This window comes from Neofelis nebulosa, chromosome 5 (assembly GCF_028018385.1).
Source record: "Neofelis nebulosa isolate mNeoNeb1 chromosome 5, mNeoNeb1.pri, whole genome shotgun sequence".
Lineage (NCBI taxonomy): Eukaryota > Metazoa > Chordata > Mammalia > Carnivora > Felidae > Neofelis > Neofelis nebulosa.
The window spans coordinates 32,443,232-32,465,421 of NC_080786.1; the positions used below are offsets into that span (position 1 = coordinate 32,443,232).

A 22,190-nucleotide genomic window follows, 5' to 3' on the forward strand; every position below is an offset into this window, starting at 1 on the left:
GCAAACAATACTATTCATTTCTTAGACATCATCTGAACAAACTGCATGTGAAACTAAAGAATAAATAAATGGAAACCCATTCTATGTTCAGGTACTTGAAGATTAATATTAAGATGTCAATACTCCCTAAAGCAACCAACATACAGATTTAATGCAATCTCTATCAAAATCCTAATGACCTTTTTTGCAGAAACAGAAAAACCCATTCTATAATTCAAAGAGAATCTCAAAGGATCTCAAATGACCAATTCTGAAAAAGAAACCAACACTGGAAGATACATACTTCTGATTTCAAAATTTACTACAAAGCTACACTATCAAAACAGTGTGGTGCTGGCATAAAAGCAAACATACAAACCAGTGGAATAGAATAGCCTATGTATGTGAAACAAACCCTCACATATATGTTTTAATAATTTTTGACAAGGGTGCCAAAACCATCCAGTGGGTAAAGAGCAGAAGGCAACCCACAGAATGGGAGAAAATATTTGCAAATCATATATGTGATAATGGATTAATATCCAGAATATATAAAGAACTACTAAAACTCAACAAGACAAGGAACCTGATTTGAAAATTGGCAAAGAATTTGAATAGACATTTCTCCAAAGAGGATATCCAAAGCCCATTAAACACAAGAAGAAATGCTCAATATCACTAATCATTAGAGAAATGCAAATCAAAACTACAATGAAATGGAACCTCACACCTAGTGATAAAAAGAGAAAAAACTTCTTAGAGGGGATGTGGAGAAATTAGAACTCTTGCACTGTTAATGGGAATGTAAAATGGTATGGCCATTGTGGGAAACAGTACATCAATTCCTCAAAAAATTAAAAATAGAATCACCATATAATCGACCAATAACTCAAATAAATATATACCAAAAAGAACTGAAGGCGGGGACTCAAAAAGTTATTAGTACACTCATTGTCACAGCAACATCATTCACAGTAGTTCAAGCTTGGAAACAACCCAAGTGTCCATTTGATGCCATGAATGGATAAGCAAATGTGGTATATACACACAATGAAATATTATTCAGCCTTAAAAAAGAAGGGAATTCTGGCATAATCTATAACAGATAAACCCAAAGGACATTATGCTAAATGAAAGAAGCGAATCATAAAAGCCAAATATTTGTATGATTCTACTTATATGATGTACTTAGTAAAAAAATCACAGAAACAAAAAGTAAAATGGTGACTGCTGGGGGCTAAGGAAAGCAGGAATAGGGAGTTATTGTTTAATGGGTATAGAGATTTACATTTTTGTTTTCACTGAAGTGTAGCAATATTATATTAGTTTCAGGTGTACTACAAAGTGAGTCAATATTTCTATATATTACAAAGTGCTCTGGGTGCCTGGGTGGCTTAGTTGGTTGAATGTCCAACTTCAGCTCAGGTCATGAGCTCATCAATCCTGGGTTCAAGCCCGACATCAGGCTCTGTGCTGACAGCTCAGAACCTGGAACCTGCTTTGGATTTTGTGTCTCCCTCGCTCTCTGCCCCTCCCCAGCTGACTCTGTCTCTTTCTCAAAAATAAATAAACCTTTAAAAAAAAAAAAAGTAAGGGGCATCTGGGTGGCTCAGTCAGTTAAGCATCCGACTTTGGCTCAGGTCATGATCTAGCAGTTCGTAAGTTGGAGCCCCATGTCAGGCTCTGTGCTGACAGATCAGAGCCTGGAGCCTGCTTAAGATTCTGTGTCTCCCTCTCTCTCTGCCCCTCCCTTGCTCACGTGCTGTCTCTCCCTCTCTCAAAAATAAACATTTAACAAAATTTTTTTTATTTTTTTTTTCAACGTTTTTTATTTATTTTTGGGACAGAGAGAGACAGAGCATGAACGGGGGAGGGGCAGAGAGAGGGAGACACAGAATCTGAAACAGGCTCCAGGCTCTGAGCCGTCAGCCCAGAGCCTGACACGGGGCTCGAACTCACAGACCGCGAGATCGTGACCTGGCTGAAGTCGGACGCTTAACCGACTGCGCCACCCAGGCCCCTCACAAAATTTTTTTTAAAGTAATCATTACAATAAATCTAGCTATCACCTGTCACTATACAAAGTTCTTACAATACTACTATTTCCTATGCTATACATTGCATCCCTATGTCTTATTTATTTTATTAGAGTTACAGTTTTAAAAAATGAAGAAAGTTCTGGAGGTGGTGGTGATGACTGTACAATATTATGAATGTATTTAATACAACTGAATACATGTTAAAATGGTTAAATTGGCATTTCTGGTGTATTTCACCAGAAAAAAAAAAATTGGAAAAAACCCAAATGCATATATGTATTTCCAAAGACCTATTATATTTTAAGTTATTTATGCACAGCTCTGCATCATTCTATTTTCACAATTTTTAATCTACAGTATGTCCTAGAAAATATTTTTTTCATAAGTTTTTTATTTTGGGGGAGGGGATGAAGGGCAGAGAGAGAGAGAGAGAGAGAGAGAGAGAGAGGGAGGGAGGGAGGGAGGGAGGGAGGGAAGGAATCCCAAGCAGGCTCCATGCTGTCAGTACAGAGCCTCATGTGGGGCTTAATCCCACAAACCATGAGATCATGACCTGAGCTGAAATCAAGAGTCAGACACTTAATCGACTGAGCCACCTAGGTGCTCCTGTCCTAGAGAATATCTTAATTCCTTTTCAAAAGCTGCAGTGTTCCACTGCACAGATGTACATTAATTTTTTTTAGCCATTAACCCACTGACAATCAACATTTCTTTCTTCTGGCTCTTTTACAATTACAAATAACATTCTATTACAAGTAAGCTTGTATATGTGTAGAAATGTTTGTGTGAGTTACACACATGTACATTATTATGCATATATAGTATATAAGTAGTATGAACTAAGCTCCATAAATACGGGAAATAAACCACAATTCTCACACCAGGAAACCTTTACCATTGGTTATAAAGGAGGTAGGGAGTAAGAACATAAAAAATCCATTTGATCTTATCTAAGGTCTATCTATTTATCCTCATTATCCCCAGAGTGATTTTCCCATGACAAATCCAGATAATAATATAAAGAAGTTCAGAAAGATTGCCCCTAATAAAAATAAGAGGGAAGATAATGACATATAATTAAAAGAAAACCAGAAACACAAATAACTGTAATATAATATAGTAAAATATAGTATGTAAAAAAATATTTTTCACAAAAATGTGGTTTAAGTGATAGAAGGGTTCTATTAAGAGGCAGATAATTTCTAGTAACAGATAAATAACCAGAGGAAGTTTCACAGAAGAGATGAGCCCCATTAAATATCTAAATGAAGATGATCAACAAACATGTGGATAACTTTGGAGTCTAAGTCCAGCCTGGAGACATAAATCTGAGAGACATAAACTTAGACATGGTACTTAAAGTCATGAGATTGGATGTGATCACCAAGGGAGTAGTGTGTGTAGACCAAATAATGTCTAGCATTTGTTAATACAATCATAGGGTTAGTATAAACATGACACAATGTTTGCTAGAGGTTGTTAATCATTTGGGTAGAGAGCTACAATAACAAACATCAATCAGGACAACTACAAAATAAGAGTAGTTGTTTAATAATAAACAAAAGTCTCTGAAATAATAGTATACCAAAAAGAAATACCAATAATGAGATGCCCCCTAAGAATTTGGAAATGAAAACAATACTACCTATAACAGAAAGTCTTTATACTATTTGTTTTCATATGGCTGAGTAAACAAAACCAGAGATCATGAAGTCTTCTCAAATATAAGCAGTATTAAAACGGCTAAACAAAGTATGTATCAATTGAAACTCTGAATTGTCAAAAGTGGAGCCAGCTGACTGAAAATGTTTAAGCAATCTTCGTAACAGGTACTGGAGCAAATGTGTCAAATCTGATCATACTGACGATCAGATCTCTCAATATAAATTAACAGCTTGGTAGTTCAGCATTCTTTTTTAAAAAATGTTTATTGGAGGGGGGAGAGGGAAAAAGGGAAGGAGGGAGGGAGGGAGAGAGAGAGGGAGAGAGGGAGGGAAAGCGCACACACAAACAAGCTGGCGGCTGGGGGAGGAAGCGGGGGAGGGTAATCCCAAGCAGGCTCCATGCTGTCAGCATAGAGCCCAACACTGGGCTTGATCTCACAAACTGTGATTAAGACCTAAGCTGAAATCAAGAGTTCAACACTCAACTAAGTCACCCAGGTGCCCCTGGCATTCTTGAGATAAGGACTTTCAGAAGTTTAAGATGTGAGTTCAAAACTTAGCTTTGCCATTTATATGCTATGTGTGACCTTGGGCAAACTACCACTTCCTATTTTTGTTTTCTACATTGTAGATCACTTATAACACAGTTTCATAGTACTGATGTTACAGTTAAATGACATAAACAGCATCAGCTTAGTGCAAAGACAGAGTAGAAATTCAGCAAGCTGCATTGTTTCAAACATTAAGAAATGGGGTTGAGTTAGGTGGGAGTATAGATGCCCATGTGAATTAATAAGTGTGAAAATATGGACGAAAATCTAACTAACACAAGTCTCTAGAATGTACCATCCTACCCTGGTAAAATCCTTTTCAATTTTATAAATATGGGATGAACGTATACTATTTACCTATTAGATTATGGGATGGTAATTTTAGTAAAAAATCATACTTCTACCCATAAAACAGCTAAATTAGGATATGCATACTCCTTTTCAACAAGGAAAGCAAAAATATTACAGGAATGCAGTTACTGACATATCAAAATTAGAGAGGTTCTAAAGAATAACACAACAGCCTGTTGAAGGGGTGAGAAATTCTTTTAGAAAAAAAAAAGGTTTTCTTGAAGAAGGCAGCACTAAAGCACAATCTTATGAAGTAAAGAATTTCAATTGGAGGAGAACAAATTCAAGTAAGCAACCACATAGACAGTTTATTCTCCTACCTTCAATCACATTTAGTGTTATTTCCCATTTGCACCTATAACCCACAAATCCTAGTGAAAACAATGTAACTTGCCACAGCCTCAGAAAAATCATATAGTGGTGGTAAGGGGAACTAGAATAGTCTCCAGCTTCTAAGTGTAAAACTTTCATTTTTCCCAAAATACTTTTGTAAGGAATATTCTAACACCAAATATTCTAACAGAATTAAGAGGTATTATAAAGAGTGATTTTAATGTTATGTCTTTTCCTCCACAATTTTTTCCCTCTAAATAAAGGTGGAGGACAAAAGCAAGTATAGAGAAAATGGTAGAAGTCATCCCTTCATCCTTTCTTTTAATTTAAGACTTTGCTCAAAAATTAAAGGTTATGGAGTTTCACTGAAGCAAATTAAAAACTAAGGCAAACACGGACATAACAGCAATAACATAAAAAAAAAGAGTCTTAAGTCACAAGGACATATATACAATAATTGGTTGACATAATCATCAATTGCAACAAGTGGATCTTATCTGCATCATGATTCAAACCAACAAACTGTACTTTTAAAATTGGGGCACCGGGGTGGCTCAGTCAGCTAAGCATCTGACTCTTGGTTTTGGCTCAGGTCAAGACCTCACATTCTGTGAGTTTGAGCCCTGCATGGGGCTGTGTGCTGAGTGTGAAGCCTGCTTGAGATACTCTCTCTCTTCTTCTCTCTGCCTGTCTCCTGTTCTCTCTTTCAAAAATAAATAAATAAACATTAAAAAAGAAAAAAATAAGTAAAAATGATAATATTTATGAAACGATTATAAACTTTAAACTGATTATTTGGTGCTGCTAATATAATAGTTATCTTGAGATATGATAATGATACTTATCATTTAATAAAAAAAAATTAATCATGCCCCGAGCAGAGACCTAAATAAACATTTTTCCTAAGAAGACATACAGATGACCAACAGACACATGCAAAGATGCTAAACACAGGGGCGCCTGGGTGGGTCAGTCGGTTAAGCATCCAATTTCACTCTGGTCATGATCTCCTGGATCCATGGGTTTGAGCCCCATGTCAGGCTCTGTACTGACAGTTCAGAGCCAGGAGCCTGTTTTGGTTTCTGAGTTTCCCTCTCTCTCTGCTCCTCTCCAACTCGCATTCTGTCTCTCTCTCAAATATGAATAAACACTTAAAAAAAAAAAGATGCTGAACATTAATAATTGTTAAGACAATGCAAATCAAAACCACAATAAGGTATCACATCACACCAGTCAGTATATCTAATATTAAAAACAAACAAACAGAACAAAACAAAACAAAAAGAAAAACCAAGAAATAATAAGTGCTAGTAAGGATGTGGAAAAAGGGAATTTTCATGCACTGTTAGTGGGAATGTTTTTGGTACAGCCACTATGAAAACCAGTATGGAAGTTCCTCAAAAAAATTAAAAATAGGGGCACTTGGGTGGCTCAGTTGGTTAAGTGTCCGACTTCAGCTCAGGTCATGATCTCACAGTTTGTGAGTTCGAGCCCTGCATCAGGCTCTGTGCTGACAGCTCAGAGCCTGGAGGCTGCGTTAGTAGATTCTGTGTCTCCCTCTCTCTCTACCCCTCCCCTGCTTGCACTCTGTCTCTCTCTCTCTCAAAAATAAATACACATTAAAACAAATTCATTAAAAAAAAAAATTAAGAATAGCAATGTCGGGGCGCCTGGGTGGCTTAGTCAGTTGAGCTTCCGACTTCGGCTCAGGTCATGATCTCGCAGTTTATGAGTTCGAGCCCTGCATTGGGCTCTGTGCTGACAGCTCAGAGCCTGGAGCCTGCTTCAGATTCTGTGTCCCCCCTCTCTCTCCGCCCCCCACCCCTCGCTTGTGCTTTGTCTCCCTCTGTCTTTCAAAAATGAATAAACATGAAAAAAATTAAACAAAAATAGAAATGCGAAATGACATTCCACTACTGGTAACTCCACTACTGGGTAGTTACCCAAAGAAAATGAAAACACTAATTCAAAAAGATATATGCATCCCAATGTTTATTGCAGCATTATTTATAATAGCTAAGATTTAGGGGCGCCTGGGTGGCTCAGTCGGTTAAGCGTCCGACTTCGGCTCAGGTCATGATCTTGCGGTCCGTGAGTTCAAGCCCCGCGTCGGGCTCTGTGCTGACAGCTCAGAGCCTGGAGCCTGTTTCAGATTCTGTGTCTCCCTCTCTCTCTGACCCTCCCCCGTTCATGCTCTGTCTCTCTCTGTCTCAAAAATAAATAAACGTTAAAAAAAAAAAAAAAATTTAATAGCTAAGATTTAGGAAAAAAAACTCAATTGCCCATTGAAAGATGAATAAAGGTAAGATACACACACACACACACACACACACACAGGAATATTACTCAGCCATAACGAAAACTGAAATCTTTCTATCTGTATAGCAAATGAATAAACATCCATCCCACATGGATTGATCTACAGGGTAGTATGCTAACTAAAATAAATCAGATGGAGAAAGACAAATACCCTATGATTTCACATATATGTGGAATCTAAAAAACAAAACAAAGAAGACAGAAAGAGACTCATAAATACAGAGAATAAAAGTAATGGTTGCCAGAGGGGAAAGATTGGCAGGGTGGGGAAGGGGTGTGTGTGAGCAAAATAGGTAAAGGGGATTAAGAGGTACAAACTTCCAGTTATAAACTAATCACAATAATAGAAAATACAGCATAGGGAATACAGTCAATAATGCTGTAGGTACACTGTATAGTGATAGGTAGTAATTACATTTATTGTAGTAAGCACTGAATCAAAACATTCTATGTCAACTATACTTCAATAAAAAAATTTTTAAAGAAAAAGGAAGCTCCTATCTTTTAGAGATACATTCTGAAATATTCACAGATGCAATGAGGTCTGCATGACCTTAAAAATAACATGGGAAGGAAATAAGGGATGGAGAGATAAAACATGATTAGCCATGACTTGATAGCTGTGGTAGCTGGGTAATGGTTATATGGAGAATTCATTGTAGTATGCCTCTCACAAAAGGAGAGTGAAATTTTCCGTAACAAAAACTTTCATGAATAGGAAAAAAATTGTGAAGACCAAATCAGATTGTAAAATTGAGTGCAAAATAGTACAAACCTTAACCCCTGACACAGTGAATGATACTATGATCTCTGAGAGCTTATGCTACCTTAAATTAAATAATAACCAGTGTACTCACAATACATAAAGATACCCCCTCAAAGTAAGGACACCCAGAGTTCTTCTAAACTTCTCAGTCATGTATCAGTAAGAATATATTCTGAGACTGGGTCCAAATCCCAAACTAATACTACCAAAATGCACACTTAGGAGCTCACAACAAATCAGAGTTGCATCTAAAAAGCAGGAAAGTCATAACTAACTACATCTCATTTCATGTCAATCTAATCATCTTCTCCACATCTTCACATGGATCACAATTTATTTATTACAAGGGAAGCATGGAGAGCAGAAATGATACTAAAATCAAATTCCTTTTTCAGATCATTGTCAATCCAATTCATGAAGCAAAGTTTTCAAGAATCTCTAATATGCTGCTGAAATTTTAAAAGATGTATTAACAGAACTAGAATTAACAGAAAGCTTATATCAAGCTCCTTTACTAAGTAACCATTACAAGAACAAAGGCAAGCATAATACATACTGGAGGCCGACCAGGACGACCCCTTTTTCTTTTTCCTTTGATCTCAGTTTCTTCAAGTTCGCTGCCAGCATCAGAATGGGCAGTAGTTTCATTAGTTGAATCCCTAGAAAATGTGATATATTATTTTAGTGAACAAAATTAATTCATATATACAATGCAGTTCTATTCCACTACTTTCCTTACTTCCTGGTATACAGCTGATAAGAAGGATTTTTCTTCCATTTGCAGAAAAAATCTTTAGGAAAAGGAAATATTACCCTTCCTGCCAATATCACATAATATTGAGTGACATGAATCCCCATATCGATAGGGAAACAAAGAGGAAGAAATCATTGTGGAAATGGCAGCTGCTATACAAAATATAAATGAAAATTCAGTTATGAAAGATGAATTATTCAATAGAAAAAACCTAAGTCTTGGGAGGAATTTTATTTTATAAAATCATGAATAGTTAGTAGCGTGCTAGTAAAAGTTTAACAACTGGCTCCTCAAAAAAATTATGCACGTTAATGATTAGAAATTTTACTGAAATAATGGTTCTATAAAACGAATTTACTGACAATAAAATACACAATATTCTTTTGGTTTTTTTAAGTTTATTTATTTATTTTGAGAGGGAGAGAGAGCTCCAATGGGGTAGGGGCAGAGAGAGGAGAGAGAATTCTAAGCAAGCTCCACACTGTCAGCACAAAGCTCAACATGTGGCCCGAACTCACAAACTGTGACATCATGACCTGAGCAAGATGAAGAATCGGATGCCCAACCAACTGAGCCACCCAAGCACCCCACATAATATTATAAATCCCATACAACTAATTGATTCACATAAAACAATAATTTTGTCACAGATGCATCTATAGGTAACCTTTGATTGTAACTGATGAACAAACAGGATCCCAATATGAACAATCACGGATATCTTTGTTCACTTAATGAATAGGATACAGGGGATATGACAAACACATTTGTTAAAACTTCACTCACTGGTCAATGTTGTGGACAATTTCTTTACTGAATCAGGTAACAGTTCTCAAATAGTGGAAGGATACTTCCTCAATTATTTTTTCTATCATATTGTAATGGATATAAACTGATACACCTTTCCAATTAATCTGCATTATTAACAGTATCTCCATAACTTAATAAAGTTTATAGACAAATGAAAGAACAATAAATTGAGCCCTGATGTGTAGTGTTTGCTGATTTTCATAATGTAAATATTACCACAGCAATTTCAAACTGCCAAAGTGATATCAACAGAGTTGAGAATAAACAGCAGTAGTACACACTAAATAAAATAGGTGTATACAAATACACACATACATACAATAGGTGTAAATAAAAACTTCCAGAGCGTAGAAAACAGTAACATAAAATAATCAGGAAGTGATGAGTTTTGAGGATTTATTACTTTTACTTTTATTTTTAATATGATTTATTTAGATTTAAGTTTATATAATTTAACTTTTTATAAAGACATTGTTATTTTAGTAGGGTCACAAAATTCCTGGAAATTTACTTTTCAGCTCTCCAGGACAATACAAGATGGCTCCAGCATACCATTGCAATAGTATTAACAACTTCTTTGCTAGAATTTATACTACTAACAGTATAAAAGATCTCTAAAACTGCAAATACAATGAAGGAAACACAGCAAATAGTGAGTCCAACACACAACCTATTATTTCTTCATCTGCTTCAACAAATGCTCTCAGTTCCATTTCCTTTTTGTATTGATTCCTTAAAGCTCAAGTCTGTAATGTCTACCACTCCTCCCTTCATACCACGTTCTCTGGAAGATCTCATCCACTTGATGTATAGCTTCTATGCAAATAACTTCAATATATTATCAATGGACCTGATCATCTACAATTGAAGATTTTTAACTTCACATGTTAACAGCTTCTTTGAATGCCTATCAAATTCACCAAATACCACATACAAAATTAAGTCCAACACTAACTTATCTCTCGTTCTCTGCTCATGGCAATACAATTAACTAACTGATTTAATTAATGCAGGAGTGTACTTTAAGTTGTATGCAAATTTATTATGGTCACTGTTATCCTGTCTTATATTCTTAGAATCATATCAATCTTCCTCTTGTGCCATCAGCTAACAAGGGCAATCATGTTATCTTCCATATAATAATTCTCCAAATTCTTTCCATGATTATTACCATAATCACCACTCCCTGAATTAACCTCAACTTATCTATTTCTATCTCCCTCGTCCAGGACATTCTACACATAATGCCAGTAACATTCTTGTATCGTGATACCTCCCTACTTGCAAATCTTCAAAGATGACCTGGTATTTAAAACTGTGCACAGAAAAAAGAACTGAGGCTTCTGGGGAAGATGGAGGAGTAGGAAGAGCTCACCTCAACCTCTAGATACATGCAAATAATACCCACATCAGCATATATAACCCGGAAAACTACCTGAAGACTGTCAAAACAGACTCTCTATAGGTAAATGTAGAGAAGAGGCCATATCCAAAAAGGTAAGAAGGGCAAAGAACTAACTGGGAACCAAATGGACCCACAGGAATGTCCATGGAAGGAAGGGATGCTATAGACACAGAGAGGATATTGGACACCACACTAGGCACACCAGGCACCCAGAACAGGGGACCTGCATTAGCAAGACTAATCAACATAACGTTTGGCTTTGAAAATCTGAGAGGCTCAACTTTGTAAATTCTTACAATCACCAGGGATTAATACCCGGAACTTTAAAAACCATCAGGCTGGCACTGGGAAGGCTGGAGGGCAATAAGATACTAGGTCCCCACCCTTTAAAAAAAAAAAAAAAAAAAAAAAAGCACCAAACAGCGGTGTGGAGATATAGCACAGAAACAGTAGGTTGAAAAATGACTTGGGTGTATGAGAGGGAGATTTGTTTACTAATCTCAAAGCATTTGCTGGAGAGGTATGGATCTTTGGGAGATTTCTCCAAGAACAAAACTGCTGGCAGACACCATTTCCCTCACCATCACTCAGCCTAGATACATAGACACTTGCATAACCAGTGCAAACACACTCTCCTTCTAGCTTACTAACAGCACCTTCAAGTCTAAGATCTCTTGTGGACCCACCCCCTCCAACCCAGCCTCCACAGGAGTCTATCCAAAGCAGTATCACAAGCATAGCAGTGTGCAAGCAACCCTAATAGGGACCAGAAACACCTCAAAGTGACTCTGCCCTGGGCAAAGGGGAAGAAAATGACCCACACCAGTATGACTCAGGCCCTTGCAGTGAGCTGGGGGTAGACAGCTGGTCTGACTGCAGGCCTTGCCCACTGATGAAAGCTTCTCAGGGAACAGCAAAGGTAGAGTGCCCTGCAGTTCGCTGTCACTACAGCTCTGGCAAATGCCCAGTCTGACCCAACTCAATCCCAAGGCCACCCCAGACAGGCCCACTAATAACAGAGAAACCAAAACCTGCACATAAAAAGACAAGGAGAGCCACTACAGATGACCAAACTGCAGGCAAATACAGCTCAGCCACAAAAGTAAGGCAATACAACACACAAACGAGACACCACTGAAATGAAAGGTTCAGGTGAACAGGGAACACGGCACTGTACGGCACTACAGGACCTCTTCTTCATAAGGCCACTACTTTCAACAGGAGATGTAGCTGCCTTTCCTAAAACACAGAAACAGACATGAACCATCAGAAAAGGTGAGAGAAAAGAGGAATGTGTCTCAAATGAAAAAAAAAAAAAAAAAAAGACAAAATCACAGCAAGAGATCTAAACAAACAGAAAAAATATGCCTGAGAAAGAATTTAAAGTACTAGTCATAAAGATACTCACTGGACTTTAGAAAAGACTAGCAGACCTCAGAGAGAGCTTTAACAAGGAGATAGAAAATATGAAAAAGAACCAATCAGAAATGAAGAACTCAATAACTAGAATTAAGAATATACTAAGGGAATAAATAGACTAGAAGAAGGAGAAGAACGGATCAGTGACCTGGAGGATAGAGTAATGAAAAGGAATGAAGCTGAACAGGACAAAAAATAATAATAGTAATAATACATGAAAAGAGACTTAAACTTGGTGACACCATTGAGCATAATAACATTTGCATTAGGGATCTCAGAAAAAGAAGAGAGAAAAAAGGGGGCATAACATTTATTTGAAGAAATAATACCTGAAAATTTCCTGAATCTGGGGAAGGAAACAGAAATCTGCATCCAAGAGGCACAGAGAGCCTCCAACAAAACAAACCCAAAGAAGTGCATACCAAGACACCTAGTAATTAAAATGGTAAAAACTAGTGATGAAGAGAAAATTATAAAAGCAGCAAAAGAAAACAGTTACATAAAAGGAAAACCCCATAAGGTTATCTGCTGATTTTTCAGTAGAAACTTTGCAAGACCGAAGGGAGTGGCAAAATATATTAAGAACGCCGAAAGAAAAAAACCTGCAACCAAGAATTATTCTATCCAGGAAGGCCATCATTCAAAATAAAAGGAGAACTAAAGAGTTTTCCAGAAACTCTCTGAATGGAAAGGAAATACCCTAAAGCAAGAGTAAGCAAGAGTAAGAAATGTAGGAAGCAGTAAAAATAAGTAGGTCTATAAAAATCAGTCAAAGGATTCACAAAAGCAGTGAATATTATATTTTACACCTGAAACTAATATAACAATGTATGTTAATTATACTGGAATGGAAGTTTTTGAAAAACTTTTTAAAAATAAACATAAAATTATAAATAGGGCCACCTGGGTGACTCAGTCAGTTAAGCATCCGACTCTTGATTTCAGCTCAGGTCATGATCCCAGGGTTGTGAGATTGAGTCCCACATCAGGCTCTGTGCTGAGAATGGAACCTACTTAAGATACATTCTCTTTCTCATTCTCTTTCTCTTTCTCTCTCTCCACCCCCACCACCCCTCTCCCCTGCTCACGCTCTCTCTTTCTGAAGATAAAATCTTTAGTATTCATAAAAGCAGGTGTCTGCATTATTAGCAGTAGTTGATTCCTGATCTAGCTGATCTTACTCATCTCTACTAAAGAGTAATAAATCAGGGATACTCGGGTCGTTCAATGAGTTGAGCATCCAACTCTTGCTTTAGGCTCAGGTCAAAATGTCCTGATTCATGGGATCGAGCCCCATATTGGTCTGCGATGATAGCATAGATCCTGCTTGAGATTCTGTCTCTGTCCCTTTATCTCTGTCCCTCCCCCAGTCACATGTGCACAGGTTCTGGCTCTCTCTCTCTCTCTCTCAAAATAAATAAATTAAAAAAAAAAAAAAAACAGTAAGTCATACTGCTTTTTCCTCAATATGCACCAAATAGTTTATGTTTACATATATGTACTGTGTGCTTGTTTCTATACATGATCTAGAATAAACATGCACAAAAAACTTGTAAGAAAACACAACTGTATCAATTACAAAAATAAATGAAAGATCTGAAAACATGATAATCTTGTCCATAGTCATACACCTAGTAAGCACCACAGTCCACTTAGATCTCAAGGTAAACCTGAATTCTCTATCTCCATGTCAGGAATACTAGAATGCAAATATTATGTTTTCTATTTATCTTGTGTGGACAGAATCTACTAGTGCTTATGATGCTTGCAATCACTAAGCAACTACAGGAACAGGTTTGTTGCACCACAGAATATGTGACTCATTAGTGAAAATAATTTATCCTTGAGCACTACACATTACTCATAGAAGAGTAAGGTACAACTTATTTTCTAATTCTGACAACTACAGTCAGTTTAAAAGGTGATGACTATTACCAACAAATAACTACTACATTCCTATTAGTATACACATGTGTATGCATGTTTATTAGAATATATGATACATATTTTTTAATTTCAAGCAATAGAGAGAATATAAGAGTTTCACATCACCACACCCTAACTCTGAATCTCAATGTGCAGACTAACATTACTTATGGTTTAGATCAAGACCTAATTTTTTTCTTTTTTTTTTTTTATATTTGAGAGAGAACAAGCATGCACAGTGGAGAAGAGGGCACAGGGAGAAAGAGAGAGGCAGTAAGAGCGAGAGAGAGAGAATCTTAAGCAGGCTCTATGTTTGTGGAGTCTGACACGGGGCTCAATCCCAAGCCTCTGGGATCATGACCTGAGCCGTAATCAGCAATCCAACACTCAACTGACTGAGCCACCCAGGTGCCCCTTAAATTTTTTAATTAACAGGAATCTTCATACAAATACACAGAATTTCTGAATAGTATCCCATAATATATGTGAAATTTATTTAATTACTTCCCTGTCAATGAGCACTTAGATTGTCTCTAGCTTTACAGTATTACAGAACTAAAACAACTGTCTTTGTACACTACCTCTTATTACACAGCAACAAATTTCTCTCTAGGATAGACAAAGAATACTTGATCAAGGGTAGGCAAACTCAAACTTTGACTAACTGCTATAAAAGCCTACAAAAACCCTGCCAATCTCTAATGTTCGCATTTATAGACATAAATTAAAAGAAATAAAAAATCAGATGAAATCTTCTAAGAATGAATTTTTATCCCCTAAAACTCTCTAAATTCTGTCTACCTCTATTTGCACTGTAATCACTTCAGTTCAAGTTATCAACATATCTGGCCTGCATACTACAATATCCTCCTAATAGGTGTCCTTGCTTCTATTCTTGCCCCTCCCAAATAATCACTATACTGCATGAAGGGTGATTTTCTGAATCTCTCCCATGCATCTCTTCCATGCTTAAAATCCGACAGTGACTTCCTACTGCTCCTAAGAAGAAAAACTCAAAATTCTTGCCATCATTTAAGCAAGTCCCTGTACGATACAGCCCCACTCTGCTCCTAAGCCTTAATCTCATGCCACTCTCTATCACCAACCCTGAAAAAAGAAAAAGTACAGTTTTATTTCACTTTATCAAATATACCATGATTCCTCCTAACTCAAGGTCTCTGTACATGCCATATTCCTTCAGTCTGGAATTAACACCATTATTCCTTCTTCTTCCCCCACAGTGTTCCTTCAGTTCAGAGTTAAGCTCAACTGTCTTTTCCAGAGAAAAGAACACTAAATGAAGGCATGTGGTAAAATTCTCACAAAATTCTCTAATTTAACTTCCTAGCACCCATAATAGCAGCTCTATATATCTGCGATTATTTCATTAACATATATTTATTATACAAGCTTCATGACAGTATGGACTGAATCTCTACTATATGCTTTCTCCTCCAGAACTTAACATACTTCCAAGAACTGTATTATGTAGTAGAATATAAAAATATATGGTAACTGATAATATTTGACAATGCTTAATAGTAAATAGCACTAAGGTCAAAAATTTATCAGTGATAATAATATCTAAGTGAAACAAGAAATAACAAGGTCATTCACTGGAATTACCTTTCTCATGTCTACATTAAAAATCATTCTAAATGTTATTTATTCTGAGAGAGAGAAAGAGAGCATGAGCAGGGGAGGGGCAGAGAGAGAGAGGGAGAGAGAGGATGTCAAGTAGGCTCCATGCTGTGAGTATGGAGCCCAATATGGGGGCTCAATCTCACAAACTGTGAGATCATGACCCAAGCTGAAGTCAAGAGTCAGACGCTTAACTGACTGAGCCACCTAGATGCCCCAGAAAAATCATTCTTGGGGCGCCTGGGTGGCTCAGTCGGTTAAGCGTCCGACTTCGGCTCAGGTCATGATCTCACAGTTCGTGAGTTCGAGCCCCGCACTGGGCTCTGTGCTGACAGCTCAGAGCCTGGAGCCTGCTTTAGATTCTGTGTCTCCCTCTCTCTCTGCCCCTCCCCTGCTCATGCTCTGTCTCTCTCTGTCTCAAAAATAAAATAAACATTAAAAAAAAAATTAAAAAAAAAAAAAAAGAAAAGAAAAATCATTCTTGAAATAAACATTAAGAATTGCCGGATCAAAATATTTTTGTTTGTTTTTGAGGAGACTGTAGAGATCAGTTTCTAGTAAACTGTCTTCACTTTACAAATGATAGAAACTCAAGTTTACAAATACTAAGAGACATATTTCCTTTCACTTACAAAACAAACATGACACTGCTGGCTGGATGGATTAAACAAGATCATGTATGTTGCTAAAATATGTCAAAATCCTCAGAAAACTTTATGGCCTCAATAAATGTTTCTCAGATCTCAACTCGACCAAGAGTACTATCTCCCACTGACGGACTGAAAGCAAAGTTCATTCACCCACCTCACAGATCACCACTATCCACTACCCATAATCATAATACAGGTTTTCATTTCTATGAAAAAAAATCAGTTACACACAAAAAACAATGTTAAATACCACTGTATCAATACAATTTCTCTTTAAATACAACAGTTATTGAAATACAATCTCTGTGCCATATTTAATCAGAGATACTTACTAAGGGCCTGCCTAATATACAATAGTATGAGATAAAAAAGTGGGGGCACCTGGGTGGCTCAGTCATTTAAGTGTTTGACTCTTGATTCTGGCTCAGGTCATGATCTCATGGTCTTGAGATTAAGCTCCACACTGGGCTCTGTGCTAGGCATGAAACCTGCCTAGGATTCTCTTTCTCCCTCTTGCTCTGCCCCTTTCTCTCTCTCTTTCTCTCTCTCTCTCTCTCTCTCTCTCTCTCTCAAAAAAAAAAAAAAATTAACAAGATGAAAAGGTGCAGTTCAGGCAGAAACAACAAGAGTTATAAAACATTAGGTTAAGTATGGTGCTGGAAGAAAAAGCAAAGAACATTACAGGAGCACAAAAGGAAACCTACCCCAACTTTGAGGGGGAAAAAAAGCTTTTCTGGTGGCATAATACATCAGCTAAGACTTACAGGATTAGTGGATTGGCCAGGTAAGAGCACAGGTGAGTACGTACTGCAGGCAGGACAAAGATTTTAAAGAAGAAAGAAAATACTATGTGAGGACCTCCAAACTTGGTAATACATTTAAGTTGGGGAGTAATAAAGACACAGGAGTTAAGTAATTAGAAAGGGCTTAAATTTAATCTCCTATATTTGGAAGAAAGAAGGAGGATAGGTATTGATGGCTTTCCAAGCAGTAAAGAAATCTAGACAGCCTTTTTTGTCTTAGATACCTGGAGGAAAAACACAAGGCCAGGAAACCAATTAAAAGGTGCCTACAATCTCTTGGGGAAAGAGGTATATAAATCAACAGGGGCATTAAAAATTATAAATAAACAAACTGTTGATCACTTTCATTGTATCTAAACCACTGTTCTCATACAGGATCACAGTATGCAGACTCCTAATTTGTATCTTGATGAAATCTCTAAAGGAAAAGTATCTGCTACTACATTGAACATATTTCCCAAAGAAAACAAAATAAGATCCAATTCTAGATCTGTCCTACAACTCCAACAAATCTAATGAGATGCCATCAGAAATGCCAACTTGGTATATCCTTAATATTACTTCTGGCAGTCAGAATGGTCCAATGATCTGAATCTCAGGGAAAATAAGGTGGGGAGAGGTGGGAGGGTATGTGTTGGAGAAACAGTAGGATATAGGATAGGAGTTTATAAACTATTATAAATGGTCCAACAAAATATTTACACTTTGCAGGCAATTCATTCTCTATCACAACTTGTAGCACTAAAGCTGTCAAACAATGTGTAAAGGAATGAGCATGGTTCTGTACCAGTAACACTTTATTTATAAAAATAGGCAGCATGCCAGATTTGGTCCATGGATCATAGTGTGCTGACCCCTGAGAAGAAGAGTAACCTCTTCTTTGCTCAATACCACAAAAATACTCATATAACAATAGTAAGAGCCCTGGATGGATATGGTAATTGTACAGTCTAACTGCTGTTTGACTTCAGACATATTGCTCAACTATGAGAGAACCTATTTGATGTGATTACAGAAGTATTTCATGTACAAAAGTGTCATGTATTTTTTTTAAATAGAGGAAAAGTATAATACTTACTGTAATACTGGTAACTCTGAAGTAATCATTGCTGAAGAGGTCTTTCCACAATGTAGCAAAAGAATCAAGTGCTGTACAACTCAAACTTTTTAAATAACTTCAAAGTCAATCCTGTCAATTTAAAAAAAAATAAGACAATTATTTTATTTCCAATTTTATTGAGGTATAATTGACAAATAAAATTGTATGATATTTAAACCACATGTGATGATTTGATATACGTACACATTGTGAAGGTCTTCTACACCTCCCCCATCAAGTTAATCAACATATCTATCACCTCACATACTGACCTTTTATGTGTAAAAACATTTAAATTCTACTCTCTTAGCAAATTTTGATTATACACTTCAGCGTTATCAACTATATATTACCATATTACACAAGGTAATGTTACACATTAGACTTCAGACCATATTCATCTATAACTGAAAGCTGTACCCCTTCACCAACCTCTTACTATTTCCCCCACCCCCTAACCCCTGGCAATGACATTTCTACTCTCTGTTTCTATGAAATCAACTTGTATACGTGACGCCATGTGACATTTGTCTTTCTCTCACTTCTTTCACTTAGCATAATGCCTCCAAGTCCATCCATGTTGTCACAAATGACAGGATTTCCTTTAAGACTGAATACTGTTCCTATACACAAATAATGTACCAGGTTTTCTTTATTCATTCATCAACAAACAGGTTTTCCATATAGTGGCTACTGTAATGTTGCTATGAACATTTGAGTACAGATACGTCAGGATAATAATTCCATTTCCTTTAGAAATACACTCAGAAGTAAGACTGTTAGATCATATGGTAGTTTTAATTATTCACAGAACCTCCACAGTTTCCCATAGAAACTGTGTTAGTTTACATTCTCATTAGCAGTATAAAAGGTTCCCTTTCCTCCACCTCACCACTATTAACCTCCTGTCTTTTTGATAAGAGATATCCTAACAGCTGTGAGGTGATATTTCATTGTAGTTTTGATTTGCATTACTCTGATGATTAGTGATATTCAGCACCTTTTCATGTACCCACTGGTTATCCGTATTTCCTCTTAGGGAAAAAATATATTTAAATCCTTTGTAAAAGAAAATTATTTTAAAGTGAAATGAATATGCTAGAATATTTAGACTATAATCAATCAGTACTATCAAACACATTGATATTTATGAAATAAATTAAAAACTTATGTCCACACAAAAGCTTACACAAAGATATTTATAGCAGCTTTATTTAAAGTTGTCCAAACATGGAAGCAACCAAGATGTTCATCAGGAGGTGAATGGATAAACAAACTGTGGTACAGTTAGAAAATGGAATATTATTTGGCACTAAAAAGAAATGAGCTAGCAAGCCTTGAAAAGACATGGAGAACGTTCAAATGCTTATCACTAAGTGAAAGAAGCCAATATGAAAGATTTACATACTGCATATTCCAACAACATGGCATTCTGGAAAAGACAAAACTGTGGAAATGATAAAATGATGAATGGTTGCCAGAAGTAAAAAGCACATAGGGAATAAATAGGCAGATACAAAGGACTTCTACGGCAGTGAAACTATTTTGTATGACACCATTAAGGTGGCTGCATGTAATTTTTATACGTTTATCAAAACCCATAGAATATATAACACCCAAAGTGTACCTAATGTAAGCTATGAACTTTGGACGATAATGACACGTCAATGTAGGTTCATTGATTGTAACAGATGTACCAGTCTGGTATGAAAACCTGAAAGTCAGAGAGGCTTGATGCATGTGAGAACTAGGGTATAAGAGAAATCTCTCTACCATCTGTTCAATTCTGCTGTTAACATAATACTTCTCTAAAAAATAAAGTCTATTAAGGGAGGAAAAAAAAAGGTCAGGGAAAGTGGCAGAAAACACAGCATTCAAGACAGACCATGACACAGTATCAAAGGAATCACATAAGTATATAAAACTGGAACTCCAAGAGAAAGAAAGTACAGGGTAAAAGAAATAATAGAAGAGAACTTTCTCAAAATAATGTAAGATACCGAAACACAAATACAGGATCAGGGAATTCCCAATTAGAATAAATACTATAAAATATATATACTGCTAAAAACCAAAGGTTAAGGAAACAAAAAGGAAGTTAAAGGGACACCTGGGTGATTTACTCAGTTAAGCATCTGACTCAACTTCAGCTCAGGTCATGATCTCACAATTTGTGAGTTCAAGCCTCATGTCAGGCTCTGCACTTACAGAGCAGAGCCTGCTTAAGATTCTTTCTCCCTCTCTCTCTGCCCCTCCCCTGCATACTCCCTATCTCTCTCTCTAATAAAAATAAACTTTAGGAAAAAAGGAAGCAAAGAAATAGGTTTTCTCACACACTGAAACACAAAGATAAGAATTTTATCAGACTTTTTGTTGAAAACTATATAAGCTGAAAGTCAGTGGAAGGACATCTTTGAAGTGCTGAGAGAAAAAAATAAACATTTGATTTATATACTCGGTGATAGTCTTTGCAAATCGAAAGGACAGACTGATCTCATGGAAAATGAAGGAGTAGAAAGCTCCATGAACCAGCCCTTCCAGTAAAGCAAGTCTTACGTTTGTGAAACTGGCAAAATCAAATTTTACAGACATCTGAAATTTAAAACAAATTATAACAGAGAAAAGAGTACCTAACAAAGAGCCTGCTAAAATGTGGTAAGGAAAAGCACTGTGCAGGCATCTGAGTGGCTCAGTCAGCTAAGCGTCTGACTCTTGATATCAGCTCAGATCATATCTCATGGTTCGTTAGACCAAGCCCTGTATCGGGATCTGTGCTAACAGCAGAAAGCCTGCTTGGAATTCTCTCTCTCTCCCTCTTTCTATGCCCCTCCCCTGCTTGAGCATTCATGCATGTGTGCTTTCTCTCTCAAAATCGTTTTTGGTTTTTTTTAAAGAAAGCACTGTATAATTTTGTTTTTCTACCAACTCCCCTCCCCCACAATCAACAGTATCCATAAGGATGACAGACCAACTTCCTGGTGCATCTTTCTGGTAGCAAAAATAAGAACATGGATCTTGTTCTCAAAAACTGTGGTTGTGTGTTTTGAAGGGATTCTGGACTATCATCTTTCCAAGGAAGCTGAAATCATACACTACAAACAGGTGAGGCAAGAGACAGTGGATGTGACAAAGAGCAGACAATCTGAAAAGCTTCAGAATAAGGAGGCTAAGGAAGAAGATATTCTGGGGATCAAGGGCTTTAAGGAGTTAATCACATATACCAAGAAACCCAAAGTGCTACATACATGCCCAGGGCCAGAAGCGTATTTGCAGAAGACATGAGAGGACACAGGCTTGCAACTCTAGCTAATCTTTGGGTTCTGTGTAAGCACAAAGTAAAGACTAAGGCAGAGCAGTAAGCAACCTGGCTAACCTTTGAAGGAATACCTCAGCTACAGATAAATAGCCAAGACCAAAAGATTGCTTTTCTTCCTTTTGATTCCCATTGGCTCAAAATATCTATAAATTAACTGCTGCCTACGGATATTATAAAATTTCATTAACCATACATGACAATGAGTACAGTAACTGAAAACAATACTTTAGAAAAGTCACTAAACACATGGCTGTAGCCCTCAAGAGGCAATAAACCTCAGGGAAAAGGAGAGAATCTAGTGTCTAGAGTTATCATATTACGATACTGAAAAAAAATTTTTTTTTGAGAGAAAGAAAGACCATGCA

General features: G+C 36.8%; 1 protein-coding gene across 2 annotated transcripts in view; it reads right to left on the reverse strand.

The window, feature by feature from the left end:
- The window catches only part of STAG1 (STAG1 cohesin complex component), a 408,272-nt gene that overhangs the window by 273,655 nt on the left and 112,427 nt on the right, over positions 1 to 22,190 (reverse strand). The window contains exons 2-3 of one of the 2 annotated variants that reach the window (XM_058732364.1): positions 18,489 to 18,599; positions 8,559 to 8,661 (exon numbers count right to left, since the gene is read on the reverse strand). In XM_058732364.1, coding sequence (XP_058588347.1) covers positions 8,559 to 8,661; positions 18,489 to 18,517 — 132 coding nt within the window. In that variant the 5' untranslated portion in view covers positions 18,518 to 18,599. Of the gene's footprint in view, positions 1 to 8,558; positions 8,662 to 18,488; positions 18,600 to 22,190 lie in introns of those variants that run through there. The other variant, XM_058732365.1, reaches the window with a different exon arrangement.